The sequence below is a fragment of the Anopheles ziemanni genome, chromosome 2 (genome assembly GCF_943734765.1).
Source record: "Anopheles ziemanni chromosome 2, idAnoZiCoDA_A2_x.2, whole genome shotgun sequence".
Taxonomy (NCBI): Eukaryota; Metazoa; Arthropoda; class Insecta; order Diptera; family Culicidae; genus Anopheles; species Anopheles ziemanni.
In genome coordinates, this window is record NC_080705.1 from 36,367,086 (window position 1) to 36,381,247 (window position 14,162).

Sequence of the window (14,162 nt, forward strand, 5' to 3'; positions counted from 1 at the left end):
CATTTTCACACAAAATTGCACGTAGAAGATTGTTCGAGTGAGCACATTTTTCGATTTTGAAAATTGATCCGATTGGAAAAAATCTTCTAATGTATTTTCTTTTTAAGGATATATTACAAAATCATTTTTTCGACTTTCGAAGTGTTTTAGGTGAAGATTTGAAAACCAACCTAACCGACTCCAATTCAGCCGTGGATCAAATGAATTTCCGGAAATACAACCTGACAATGCTTCATCGATCACGAGAAGATTTTCTAAATAATGTTCATCGTTAATCCTTTTTTCGCCGAGACTCCACCGATGCAGCAGATATAGTGCCCATACTTCTTTCGTCGCACTTATCACAAACAAAAACCTTCCTTATAACCAGAGAATGACAAACCCAGAACGACGCAGCAGAAAGTAGTAAAATGCACCCAACATTTAACGCGAGCGCCTTTTAGAGCGGAACTAATGTTTGCAAAACGGCGAGTGAAACTGCGGAAGGCATCAGTGGCTCTTACAGACAAGCAAATAAGCAGGGGTAAGGAGAAACCAAACTCGTTAGAATTGAAACTATGTATCAGCGCTTAGAGAAGCCATACAAAAGCTCGAAAACACTAAATAATACTTAAACAAAGGAAAAACAAAGATAATAAAATGAAATGTTAACAAATTTTTGAAAGGTTTTCTTGTTTGACTTTTTAAGTTATTGAAGATCAGGCAGAGAAACGCAAAAGGGTACATCGTAGTGAACAAAACTATATTAACAAATCAAACCGAAACCACGCTGAAAGCGAAGCGGGTGCGCGAATATTGAAAAACAAAAGACAAGCAAACAAGTAAATAAAACTGCAGCAAAGCAAGGTGCATAATCGGGAGTCAATGTCTAGAGAAGGACAAATCATGAGGATTATAAGCAACGTTACAAGCATAATTTTCTTTAAATCAACCGCAAGTACACGCAAGCACATCGAACTCATTTTTTACTATAAAAGAGGGAAAACTGAAGGGAAATAAAACTTATGAAGATGCAACCCGGGTTCAGAACAGCATTAACGGTTTTAAAAAATTAGGAAGCAATTAAAATATCTTTCTTCGGTTTATTCCTCCATCTGAAAAGAACAAACAGTTCCGATGCATTGCGTTTAGTGGTAAAAGTCAATTGCTAGCTAATAAAAGGAAAAAATGACAAACACACATTGGCGAAATGTTTCCAAAACCTAATGCCATTACTTTCCGTCTGCTTGCAGGTTAGGGCAGAACTTAAAAGAAATCATACATATCCGTTGAGACGTGTATGCCGTTGTTGTTACTGTTATGTTTTTGTTTTCCGCATTTGGCGTTCCAATGTGAGTAAAACTGTTTAGAATGTAGAGCAGCCAGGTGGAGAAAACCGAAGCCCACCGGGATCGCTTTTATCACCCGGCGTTCGGCAACTGCCTAATGTTTCCCTGCTCCAAGACTCCCAGGTTCGGTTTCTTCTCTTCTGCTAGTTAAGTGTTCTGCTCATATACGTTCATGAACGCTGGTGAACGAAACGAAAAAGTGGGAAAATTTATTTAGAACCAAATACGACCACCAAGCAGCAAACCCAGAGAGAAGAAAAGACAAGCGAAAGTTTCTGAACTATAAAAACGAAGAGAAGAAAGCAAGCACCAGCAAAACCTAAGATATACCCCGCATCGAACAGCACTTGTCATAAAGACCGCATGACGAAAAGGGGAAACACAACCTGACAGCAACCGGTTTAAAACGTAGCATAAATTTAAGAAAAATGATAAAAAACACAATTGTTATTCACGTTACACAATTTGCTATTTATTAGTAGGCATTAATGGTTACATTTGTAAATATTGCACGATCGGCGCTAGAGAAGGCGTGTGTGAATTTGTCTGATTAAATCGGCTGTTACTGCAAGCAAAAAACAAATCCAGCCATGGAATAACCTAGATAACAACTAGAACAAGCAGAAAACTCGAAACCCAGCAAGGGCAAATTCTCCGACGCTGATGGGGAGGTCTTTCGTTGCACGGTTGAGAAAACGTGTGGGTCGAGATGTGGCCAAATATTGTACGAAGTAGATCGTTGAATATACCCGTCCATTGCAACAGAAGCATCGTGCTAGTGAAAGAGAATGTTGCAAGCAAACAGTGCACCGGTCGAGGTTCATCGTGGCAAGAAAAGTTGAAGAAACATACACATGTCGGAGAATTGTGTTGATGCAATGCTTCCCTTTAGCGAAGTCATGCATTGCTGCCTAGCACTGGGAATCCCTAAGTACTTTTTTCTATTCTTTGGCTAGCCGTGCCACCGCTGGGGAATTGTCCGCGCTTTTCATATAGCTTTCCTAACGAGCCGTTTGGTTTTCCTTTACCATCTGGTCCTGGGACTTCGCCAATCGCAAGTTCCGATTGAAGTCAATTCCTTCGTTTCATGTGCGTTTCTCGACAGCTTTTTGATGATTCTAGCGTTTTCTAACGCACTTTCCTCATAGCGTAATGCAATGATGAGTCCCGAAAAAACATTTTGGCGGTAAACTGATCGAACACACTCGTTTTGATAGGTTTGAAGAAACAAAGGAAAAACATAAAAACACGAAACGACCACCTGATCGCACCCATGCTCGTGCAGCAGTTTTAATCGAGTCCTTGCAACAAAAACATAATGAGCTATACGAATTGGGTGGCTTTTTGATTTGTTTTTGGAAACCTGCAAACCTGAGTGCAAAACAAGAGTAGGTAAAATAAACAAACACACACGCACATCTACGTTGAAGCTAGTGTAGTTAAACATTACTGTAATGTTACATTACATTACAAGATAAACAAAAGAAAGAAACAAGTTTTCGCAGAAATATAAAACGACATACGCTTGAAGAACGCCCACGAACGCACAATGGTGGGTTTATTCTAAAATACTGAAAAGAATGCATAAATAAGAACAAAAAACAACAAAGAAACAAACAAAACATATAACATCACGTAGCTCTAAGGAATAAAAAAACAACGGTAAATGTTAGTCTTATGGGGTAAGCCAGTTGGAAGCAGGAAAACAAACAAACAAACAAATAAATTAAAATCATTTAATCTTACCAGCAGCAGCAGCAGCAGCAGCAGCAGCAACAAGTAGATCAAATCAGCCAGCGCGACACTAAAAACAAAAATGACACTAGAACGTAAGCCATGTAAGTCGAGTCAGAATGAGGGTTTTGCTGGAGGCAACGGAGATAGAAAACCAAACAGTGCAGTTGTTCTATTGCTTTGTTACATATCGCGTTAGCTTTATCATGGTTGCAACAATGTAAAACATGCAAAAACATACATTGTGTTCCTCTAAACTGGTGGAAGCAAAACACAACAAAACAACACAAAAAAAATTTCCTTCGCAATGTTTGCATTGAATAAAAATATCTAGTTTCGCTGCCATTAATCTATTCCGGATTGGATCGTTATCTGTTGCTAGAGGGTGTAAAAGGGTAGGGGGTGCATATAGGGTTATCGTTACATTCGCCGTTTCGAGTGTATGTTCGTACGATTGACAAACACTACCATTTGAACCATAGTTGCTAAGCCGTTGAATTAAGGTAAACAAAAACAAACAAAAAATGATATTAACAATAAAAACATAAACTTACTTAAACCAAGACGCAGTCTCATATAGCTGACGGTTTGAAAAATAAAAGAAAACACACGAGACTGGAGAGAAGAGCATGAAATACAAAAAGAATAAAAAAGGGGGATAGAATCGGAGGGCGAAATGAAACGATTGTTGCATTGATTTGTAGTTTTCTAAGCGTACAACGGGAGGAAGGAACATTGTAAAACAAAAAACCTCGTCACCATTTTCAGATGTGATATTTTTGTTCTTAATCGATAATTGACCATGTGGGGCTGCGGTAGGCATCAGTCGGTCTTTCCTGAGACGTGTTGCACATGGGCAGCACGTGGTTTTCGCGTACGTGGAAAGCACCTGCACATTAACACAAAGTGACGTGTTGTTGGTTTCTTTTTAATTTACCGGCGGCCATACTCGTTTGTAGCACAGTTTTGGATTTTTCTCCCTGTGTCGCCGCTGTCCGTGCGACATGCTGTGTGTAAGCGTATTTAGTTAAGAAAACGATTGTAAATCAGCCAGAAACCATTATGCATGGCACATTTTCTTTGAAACGAAATGCAGGAATGTGGATTGTTACAAACATTGTTTTTTAGTTTTACTCGTACTAGTAGGTCATCAATGTATTACCATTGCGATATGGTATCGAATGAAGGTAGCATCAAGGCAGTCGAAAGCAACGTTTCGGTAGTGCTGGCCATCTCTGCAGAAAGCGTTAATCATGTCCGAACCATTTTTAGTAGGCCACTGTATCTCTGCTAAATCTATACCAAGCCGGGAATAGAGAACAGATGAAGAGAAATAATTTAAAGCGCCAACGAAAGTGGAACGAAAAATGAGCAGAAAAAATAACAAACCGACATCACAAATGAGATATAAAGACAAACAAAACCAAACGCTTTTAGACTTCCAATTTATCAAAAACAGTGTACTTCAACATGACATTAAAAAGAACATTCACACACATGAAACCAAATTAAAAATAAAATTAAAGCTGCTAAAACATACCCTTAGATAAGTTGTTCATTGCCGATTGCCGAAGGAAAGGAAGTATTAGTCTATATACGTCGGATAGATACCGGAAGGGTGCATTAGAGTGTAGAGCCGACAACACTGCAGCATTTTGCAAAACGTTGCTGAAGCTTGTGCAAAACTAAAATTTGGGTCTCCCGGTAGCCAGACCAGGCATGCTGTAGGTTTGGCATGTTGAATCTCCGAGATGTAGATATGGACGAGAGGCAACCGGGGGAGCTCCGAAACCATGGAGAGCAGGCAACGAAGGTCCCACGGAAAAGGAGACGCTGCAAAAGGCCACAGCTCCGTTTGTAGTGCATTTCTTGTCCTCGCCTTGTTGCTCGTGTATCATTTTTCTGATCCCAGAGCTCCGAGTAAGAGCTGAAAGCGAATCCCACATCGAATTGTCTCACGGCAACAGTATACTAGCAGCTTTCATACAACAATAAGGTAGGCTCACAAAAAAGACACCCATTGCAAACACTACCGAAAGTGTGGAGTTTTGTTTGGACCAGATAAAGCATCATTAAACAAAACTGTTCAGAACACAATGGCATGTTGGTAGTGGTTATCTTCTAGCAGACAATTTTGTCCCGTAGATTAAATCGGTGAGCGTTTAAATGGATTTTTTTTTACTTTTCACGTGACGAACCCTTAGCGGGGTTTGAAAAAATGCAAAATTTAAATGTTGGCGAACGCTAGAGGTAGCAGATCCTTCGAAAACACGAGATGAAATAAGGCTTCTCTCAAAGCAACAACATAAAACAATCAAACAAGATGAACAGTTAAAAAACACATACAGTTATTACATTATACCCCACAAGCAGCTACATCTTCCCAGCAGCGCTCACTTCTGTTTTTTAAACGAAGCAATAAATAATGTAAAACTAAATAGTTAATTAACAAAAACTAATAGAGAAACTAATAAATGCAAAAACAGTTCAGCTCTTTACAAATTGTAGAAAATAAAGTTTTTAATATAAACCATGCAAGGGAAACACATTTCATCCTCCATCTTAAGGAAAGGACGGAGCAGAAGTTTAACCAACATACAAACAAGTAGGTCGATGCGGTAACATTAAGTTTACTCCAACCGTTGGCCACTAAGAAAACGATTAAACTGGGAGCCTAATATACAATACAAATGTACATGGGAAGCCCTTACACAGGCCAGCTTGGAGAGGTTTCGTTTTATGCTTTATTGATGGCAACTCGTATTGTTGATTGACCGAGCAGCCGAGGCACATTTTCACTTGATGCTTATAAATGTTGTACGAAAAAATGTGTTCTGTGTTTTCCTATTGTTTCTCCATCAGCGACATGCAACGTAACGTGTTGTTCCGGTCGGTATAATTTCAAACAGTTAACGTTGTAAGGAGGCGATAAGTGCATAACGAGCGGAGATCGGTGGGGTTTGTAGTTTGTCATTGTCAGGAAATTCAGTGCAGAATATGAAACTAAAAACAAAAAAATTAGCAAGGGATACCAATTGACACTCTTAGAAAAGATTCGAGCTGAATGTAAAAACAATTTTAAAATACACATACTTAATTAGGATGGCGGCTTTGCATTGCTGCAACAATAGAGCAACAAACAAGAAGATAAAATCTCTCGCATACACATACAACAACTCACACAGACACACATTTCCATTGAAATATACATAACACACACCGACATGACACACTGACAAACCTACATGAAATGCAAAGAAAATGAGCAAATAAATAGAGTTATATACTGAAGTAATTAATTGTTGACAAATGAGATCTTCAGGCGTAGTATGTTGCGTTTGCTGTCTCATTTTTAAAAAAATAATAAGGAGAAAAACAAACACCCAAAAAAAAGGAAACAAAGACAGAACAAAATTGAATAAAAATGAAGAAAATAATGATACATGAAATATTGACGAAGAAAAAACTTTTTTGTTAACTATTATACATATATAGATTTGATTTTATATATATACCTATATATCATTCTCATTACAAAGCATATATAGAATAAAAATAAACTGATTCTAAAGGATATTCGATTGAATATGTGTTTTTCTTTTATTCCGAAATGTACAGTGTGTAAGTTTTGTTTGACAACATATTTTATTGTTTTTGGATGCTTTGGGAGTTACGTTAAGATTATACTCGCAGCAGAGTTTGTACACATTTAACCTGTGCTCATGGATGACACGAGATTTACTTTGTTTTTGTTTAAAACCCTAGTTTATTTAGTCAGAGATTTTAGGAAAACTAATCCGAACAAAAAATAAACTGTTGTAGCTTAAGGCTTTCTACTCAAGCTTTGTTGCTTTAGGAGGTGAAAATCAATTTAAATTTTAATTTTAATCAATTTAAATCAAAGCTTAAGCTGAAGAAAAGGTATTGTATTTCTTTTTTCTAAATTGTTTTAATTTATAAATTTAAATACTTTTGCCAACATTTAAATACTTTTAGCACATGTCTGGGCTAACCTCGACGGGCGCGTCGGAAACGCGGGTTCGTTAGGCGGGTTTCCCTATTGGAGGCAGGCTTAGAAATACTTTATTTATTTATTAAAAAAAAATAAAATAAATAAATACTTGTTAAAAGCTTGTTAAAAGAGTAAATGAGCCCACAGCCGTCGTTTTTTCGGTCTAGACCTGTTGTGCGACGATAAATGTATGCAATGGCTAATAAATTAATTTATTAATTGTGACCATTGAGTATTTGCACCGCTTAAGTACATGTTGTCCACCCTGTCCAGTATAACCATAATCTTCAATTTAACGATACATCCAATTCAAACGGTTCACACAACGGTATTTATATCAACTATTGCGTATTTTTAAGTACACCCTCTCACAAATAGTATAGTCACGACACTGATTTCGGTTTGTGGTACCCCGTTTGGGATTTTACCCAGTCATGATATATTACTAGATTGATCGAAAAACAAAAAAGCTAGAGACAAATATTTAACGTATCCCATAAATCAAGATTTAAACTTTAGGAATCTCTTGACCACCATAAAACTGAACTAAGGGTTATAAACTTAACGATGTTTACGTATTCAGTGTTTACCATAGTGGTGGGGAAACTGAAACCCTACAGGGATTCTAAACTTTTGTTTCAAATCCATTCTGGGATCCGGATCTACGAGTCCGAATCCCAAACCGTCATATGATGCTTACCAAACTTACCGTTTTTCATATCATTTGTTAAAATAAAGTCTAGGGAACTTGTATGAAAATGACATTTTGAACCGATAGTTGACCGCCCACCTGCCGACCATTGTCGAATTGGCAATCCAGCATTAATGTCTCCTAAACTGGAAACAATGGATAAGTCTTTACTTCCTTAAAGTTGTTGCTCTGGTAAAGATCATTCGTTCGAGGGGTCTGTCGTAAAAATCAGTCCAAAGAATCAAAAGTTATTGGAAAATTGGCTGCTTCGGCCATTTTTCCATACAATATCATTTCGCGAAAACTAAGTAGCCTGGAAAATTTTACTTTCGTTAATTAAAACATAAAAATAACCCGTGCCCGGTTCCGATTTTCTGACAGCAATATGATTAATGACCGTTTGACACTATCTTCTAAAATCAACGGACAGAAATATTCCTCGTCTCTTAAGGATATTATGTGTCTAATTCGACCCAAATCATTTTGAGCTGATTCAAATAGTTCAGGATCAGGCAGAATCGAATCAAATCAAGTTCCAAACAAATCAAATCTGATTTGAATTCTAATCGAATCAAATCTTTAGAATCCGACAAATGGGATCCAAATCTTTAGAAGCCGTCAGATGGAATTGGAATCTTTAGAATCCGTCTAGGGATCGAATCTTCGAATCTTCCGAATCCCGATTCTTCCAACACTAGTTTTTCAACATTCCTATTCTTCCACAGTAGTATCCGGATTTCTACTACAGTTTTATAATTGTTTAACAGTAACGTTTATTTAAATGTTAGTTTAGCGATTCATAAACATTGATCAGTAAAATAATCGAAAATGATTCGTAAACTTAAACCGAAAATGTGGAAAAGAGAGGAGATAATTGTGCTGCTTAAAGTGTACCTAACAGCTATTGAAGGATGTGGCGGACAGGACGAGGATAATACATGGGACATAGTATCAGAAAAATTGAAAGACCAAGAAATCAACGCATCCGCAGCACATTGTCGCAGCAAATGGAATTTTCTTCTCAAAATGTATCTGGCCAACCCAACTCGGGACTGTGCTTTTAATAAACACATCAAGCAAATCCTTGATACAATCAAAGAAATTGCCGAGAAGGATGATATCAAGCAGATGGAGGAAGTGAACGAAGCGCTTGATCATGATAAAAATGTTTCAAATGAAGGCGATGAAAGTGTTTCATACATGTTGGAAGAATTGGACAATGATAGCGACGATCAAACTCCACCCGTTGATGTACAGATCGAAGCAGCGACGGAAGATGATGTTGTTATGGCCCTTCTTCAAAAGCTTTCCAGTAAGATAGACACACTAACCGAGATGCAACAACGTCATGAAGCCAACATTCAAGAAATTCACCGATTACAATTGGATACTTATGAAAGTTTATTGAAAATAAAAGATCGCCTGGGTATGGACATGTAATTTACTGCCTTTAAGATTATTACAAACGCTCATATGGTGCGTTCTTGAAGAAAACCTCTCCTTCTTCCGTATGATAAACGATGTCGGCATTACCTATGGTGGTCGGTAAAACGAATCGTTCAGGTGAATCTAAAATGGTTTGTTCAATATTTAAGATGATGAGATAATATTTATTCTTGGTCTCGTTCGAATTGTAAATCATTACCTGGCTCAGAGGACGTCTGTGGTTCTTTCGATTCTTCGGAGACTGTTCGTTCGGCTGCAACACTCTGAAATTCAAGGATTTGTAAGGACAATTAACGAGCTATTACAAACACATTCGGATGTACTTACCTCTCGGTATTTGTTGAGATACAGCTTCAAGGGGTCGATGTAATTTTCGAAGCCAAGCGCGTACATGGCACACAGTATGTCCTCTCCATTAATGGTTTTGCGTTTCTCCATATAACACCGATCGCTGGCTTCCGATGTGATGAATGATATGAACTCCGACACGCACTCCTGTATGCACTCCCTAGCATCCTTAGCAATTTTCCCATTGGCGGGAATGCCTTTTTTCATGATTTTTGTGATGTTGGCTATCGGCAGAAAGCGATCTTGTTCTCGCAGCGGTTCCCCTTGTTTGAGCAAGTGCTCGCCTCCCGAATCATCCGAATGAATGCCATCTACATTTTGCGTGAAAAATCTAGATAAGTCGCGTACGAACGCTTTAAGCGGATGTTTTTATCTCACCAATATCATCCTGCATCGTGTTGTGTCTTATTATACCCGATTACGTTCACAGAAATTATTAAATGAGGCAAACGTGTAGTTTGTTGTACTTTGTTGATTGAGAATTTTCTTTTTTCCTGAATTCAAGAGCTAAAGCGAAAAGTTTGACAACAAACAAAACTAGAGGTGGAAAAATCAAATCCCTTGTAGGGACTCGAAATTCCGATTCCGAATCCCATTGGGAATTCGTCGAATCTTGTTCGATATGTATTGAATTCGCCGTAGCAAACGGTGGAGATCATAGAGGAACGGAAGACGGTACTGAGGTCTGAAATCAATAACATTCAGCCTTATCGCGGACTAGCATCATCGAAAATGCATACAGGATCGTTTACATTACCGATGCCCAAGCTATATGTATTCAAGTCGTATCGTAACTAATTCTACTTCGTATCTGAATCGAGCCAAATCAAATTCAAATATATTTGATTTTGTCAGGCAGAATCAAATAAAATCATCAAATCGATTACAATCGAGTCCCAAAGAAATCAAATCTGATCAATTCTCAAACGAATCAATTCTGATCCGAATCCGTCAAATGGGATCCAATCCTTTAAAATCCGCAAAGGGTTCGAGCTCCGATTCTACCAACACTAGTTCCGGGAAGTAAACAGCATCTGACGGACAAGTCTAATTTCTCACATTTCTTGGTCGGAAAAGCGAAAAAGGACGAAAGTAAAAACGCGTAAAATGGCGGCCGTCGAAACGAAACCAGACCCGGTTGAGGAAACTCCGGATAGAATTGAGGATAACGAGGATGCGGCCGACGACGTAGCGGACGAAAATGTGCCCGAAGGAAAGAAGAAGAAAAAACGTAATAGGAAGCCCAAAAAAACAGGTATGCCCGCCAACATTGTTGCGCAAATTGTGGCAAATATTTGCTTTGTAAGAGAATCACATGAACGTATTGAAATTTGTTTAACTACCTCTGGGTGAAAGATTGTTTCAGCGATGTAAATTGAGCACTGCTCGTTTTGATTCATGCGGCGTTCTTGAAACGACCGTACGATTTGTGAGGTTATGCGTTGCGTGTTCTGAATTTGTATCACTACAACGCAGTATTTATGCTCCAACGTGCTCTAATTATCATTTTACAATGATTACAGCGGTCGAGATGGAAGAGGCAGAAGTTTTGCGCGAGGCCATAGCTGAACGGCAAGCCGAAGATAAGGCTATTGCGGCGGAGAAGGCCAGCAAAGCAGCGGAAACTAAACCACCGGCAGAAGGTGCCAATCAGGACGGTGAAGAAGAAGGCGAGGATGACGATGCTACTGCCGCCGGTGCCACCGGAGCAGGTGCGAAGAAAAAGAAAAAGAAGAAGAACAAGAAGAAGCCTGCTGGAGACAAACTGGTGGCTCCGTCGGTTCCGATTTCCGAACAGTTCCCGGACGGAAAGTTCCCCGAGGGTCAAATTATGCAGTATCCAGATTCGACAACGGCAAAGGATCGATTCACGAACGAGGAAAAGCGTGCGCTGGATCGGATGCATATGGACATATACAACGAGCTGAGACAGGCCGCGGAGGCGCACAGACAAACGCGACAGTACATGCAGAAATGGATAAAGCCTGGCATGACGATGATCGAGATTTGCGAGGAACTTGAAAATACGGCCCGTCGTCTGATTGGCGAGAAAGGTCTGGAGGCGGGACTGGCTTTCCCGACCGGATGCTCGAGGAATCATTGCGCGGCACACTATACGCCCAACGCGGGCGATCCGACGGTGCTGCTGTACGACGATGTGACCAAGATCGATTTCGGAACGCACATCAAGGGTCGTATCATCGACTGCGCGTTCACGCTGTCGTTCAACCCAAAGTACGATAAGCTGCTACAGGCGGTCAAGGAGGCAACGGAGGCGGGAATCCGCGAGGCCGGTATCGACGTGAGGCTGTGCGACATCGGAGCTGCCATCCAGGAGGTAATGGAATCGTACGAGGTCGAACTGGACGGAAAAACGTATCAGGTGAAGAGTATTCGCAACCTGAACGGCCACTCGATCAGCCCGTACCGGATCCATGCTGGCAAGACGGTACCGATTGTAAAGGGCGGCGAGACGACGCGCATGGAGGAGAACGAGTTCTACGCCATTGAAACATTCGGCTCGACCGGTCGTGGTCTAGTGCACGACGATATGGATACCTCTCATTACATGAAGAACTTTGACGCCCCGATTGTGCCTCTCCGACTGCAGTCGTCGAAACAGCTGCTCGGCACCATCTCACGCAATTTCGGCACGCTCGCGTTCTGCAAGCGCTGGTTGGACCGGGCCGGCGCGACCAAGTATCAGATGGCGCTGAAGGATCTCTGCGACAAGGGCATCGTGGAAGCGTATCCGCCGCTGTGCGACGTCAAGGGTAGCTACACGGCTCAGTACGAACACACGATCATGCTGCGTCCGACGTGCAAGGAAGTTGTGTCCCGTGGAGACGACTACTGAGAGGAGAGCGAGCGTTCTTTGGCTTGTGCTAGCAAGGCACTGAGGCAGGCCATCCCAGTCAAGGGAGAAAAAAAGATACACCATACTTCGAGTGGGAAAATAAGCCACAGAAGGGAAGCTTTTGCTCCGACTAACTGTAAGTTCTTGTCGCGAACTAAACTAACGCGTGCCCATTAACCCCCCCCATACATACGGTCTGTGTTTATTTTGGATCATGCTTTGTTGGTCAATGGACATCACCATCTGTTGTAATAAAGGCAAAAGAGTCAGTTTGCTATTTGAATTGGAACGAATTTATTACTTCATTGAAGGGGGTTTCGATTATTACTATCTGTTTCCGAATTCTTTCAAACAATGGTGTAAGTTGAAGGTTTTCAAACACGCTGCGTTTCCTACGACAGGGGGCTGAAACTTCCGGTATCTTCTGGTTCATCTTGGGCCTTTTTTAACTTCTGCTTGAAGTATTTCTATCTCCTTTTCTACCTTGAGTTTTTTTCCTTTTCTAAATTCTCTATCTACTTATTCCTTCAGTAGTTTTTGTGTCTGCATTAGAGATTCTCTGCTCTCTTTTTTCTCGTCTGCAGCCTTCTTGCATTTGGGGCAGATGAAACCTTTCGGAACTGCAATAAACTTGAGCGCTTCTACGCACGATTGGTGGAGAAACCGATCACATTCTACGCAATGGTTCGTTGGTTGTCGCGTTCTGTGCACCGCTTACGGTGGGATGATCGCTGTTTGTTTCGCCGACTGTTCAACGATGTTCCGCCTGGTACCTCCGTTTGTCCGCCGGCCGTCCGCCGATGCTTGTCTTGCTTGATCGCTGCCGGCCGTTCGCCGGTGCTGCTCCTCTGGCTAGTTTCCGCGATGAATTTCCTGACTTTGTTGGCCTCCCCGGGCCAGCTGCCGAATATGACCGAATCCGGCTCCGACCCTAACGCCTCCAATGTTGCGCACGATGCCCTTCCTACGACATGCTTCGCTTCCACCGACGTACAAACTAAAGGGCGAGCTGTCTCTTAGCAGAATACTGATTTTATTATTCGTTTCTTGGGCTTTTATACTAATTCTCAACCTAGTTACAAGTTTCGATCTTGCTTACATGCCAACTCGGTTCTTCGATTTGGCTTATATGCTTAAGTGTCGGTTCTTAACCGACCCTGTTTACCGCGGTTCGCTCTGTCAGCGGTTTCCTTCAGTTTCTACTGACCAACCTACTACTGGCGATGCGCCTCGTCGGCGGTTTCGCTTCCGTCGGCGCAAAAGTTATTTGAAGGTATTTTCTCTTCTAAGGTAAATTAACCGGTGCACAGTTCAAATTTCTCTAATTGTTGCGAATTTTCATGGGATGAGAAGAACATTTTTCATAATAATTTTTAAAGGGGCAAAATTTGCATTTATATTCTGGAAAAAGCTCAATTTTGCAAATTCCAATATTTTTAAAAAATAGTTCTATTGACTTTCTGTTGGGAGCATTTTAATAATAGCGTAGTACCTTCCAATAATTAGTTTAGTTAGTTAATTTATTAGTTCAAAGCCTAAGCGCAGTTATTTCTTTGTCAAAAAGTTCAATAGTAAAAAAAAGTACAAGTTAAGAAAACATTTTTAAGTTCATATTAGAACAAATTTATCCTGTTCCGTAGCTCATTTCCATATTCTTGATAAAAGAACGAGTACGTATAATCAGAAGAAACCAGCAATCGTATCATTTGTAGCCTCAACATTTATTGCATCCCCCGTGAGTGGCGT

General features: G+C 40.4%; 3 protein-coding genes across 3 annotated transcripts; 2 read left to right on the plus strand and 1 right to left on the minus strand.

Annotated features, from left to right (window-relative positions):
* Positions 1-8,542: 8,542 nt before the first annotated feature.
* On the plus strand, positions 8,543-9,205 carry LOC131293495 (uncharacterized). Its single transcript, XM_058321572.1, has one exon. It carries the CDS (start codon positions 8,594-8,596, stop codon positions 9,203-9,205), a length of 612 nt encoding a protein of 203 aa, XP_058177555.1. The 5' UTR covers positions 8,543-8,593.
* An 8-nt stretch (positions 9,206-9,213) lies between these two features.
* LOC131281377 (uncharacterized) lies at positions 9,214-10,054 on the minus strand. Its single transcript, XM_058310704.1, has 4 exons — positions 9,938-10,054; positions 9,539-9,870; positions 9,411-9,474; positions 9,214-9,334 (listed from the first exon to the last, which is right to left on the minus strand). Exons 1-4 carry the CDS (start codon positions 9,951-9,953, stop codon positions 9,225-9,227), a joined length of 522 nt encoding a protein of 173 aa, XP_058166687.1. The 5' UTR covers positions 9,954-10,054; the 3' UTR covers positions 9,214-9,224.
* Positions 10,055-10,583: 529 nt separating this feature from the next.
* On the plus strand, positions 10,584-12,699 carry LOC131282680 (uncharacterized). Its single transcript, XM_058312206.1, has 2 exons — positions 10,584-10,814; positions 11,083-12,699. Exons 1-2 carry the CDS (start codon positions 10,667-10,669, stop codon positions 12,414-12,416), a joined length of 1,482 nt encoding a protein of 493 aa, XP_058168189.1. The 5' UTR covers positions 10,584-10,666; the 3' UTR covers positions 12,417-12,699.
* Positions 12,700-14,162: the final 1,463 nt, after the last annotated feature.

Excerpts from the sequence above, each read along its gene's own strand:
- LOC131282680 (XM_058312206.1), top strand. The coding sequence starts at position 10,667 with ATGGCGGCCGTCGAAACGAAACCAGACCCGGTTGAGGAAACTCCGGAT. Across the intron at positions 10,815-11,082 it reads TAGGAAGCCCAAAAAAACAG|CGGTCGAGATGGAAGAGGCA; the intron begins GTATGCCCGCCA and ends CAATGATTACAG.
- LOC131293495 (XM_058321572.1), top strand. The coding sequence starts at position 8,594 with ATGATTCGTAAACTTAAACCGAAAATGTGGAAAAGAGAGGAGATAATT.
- LOC131281377 (XM_058310704.1), bottom strand. Across the intron at positions 9,475-9,538 it reads ATCTCAACAAATACCGAGAG|AGTGTTGCAGCCGAACGAAC; the intron begins GTAAGTACATCC and ends CTTGAATTTCAG. Across the intron at positions 9,335-9,410 it reads ACAGACGTCCTCTGAGCCAG|ATTCACCTGAACGATTCGTT; the intron begins GTAATGATTTAC and ends AAACCATTTTAG.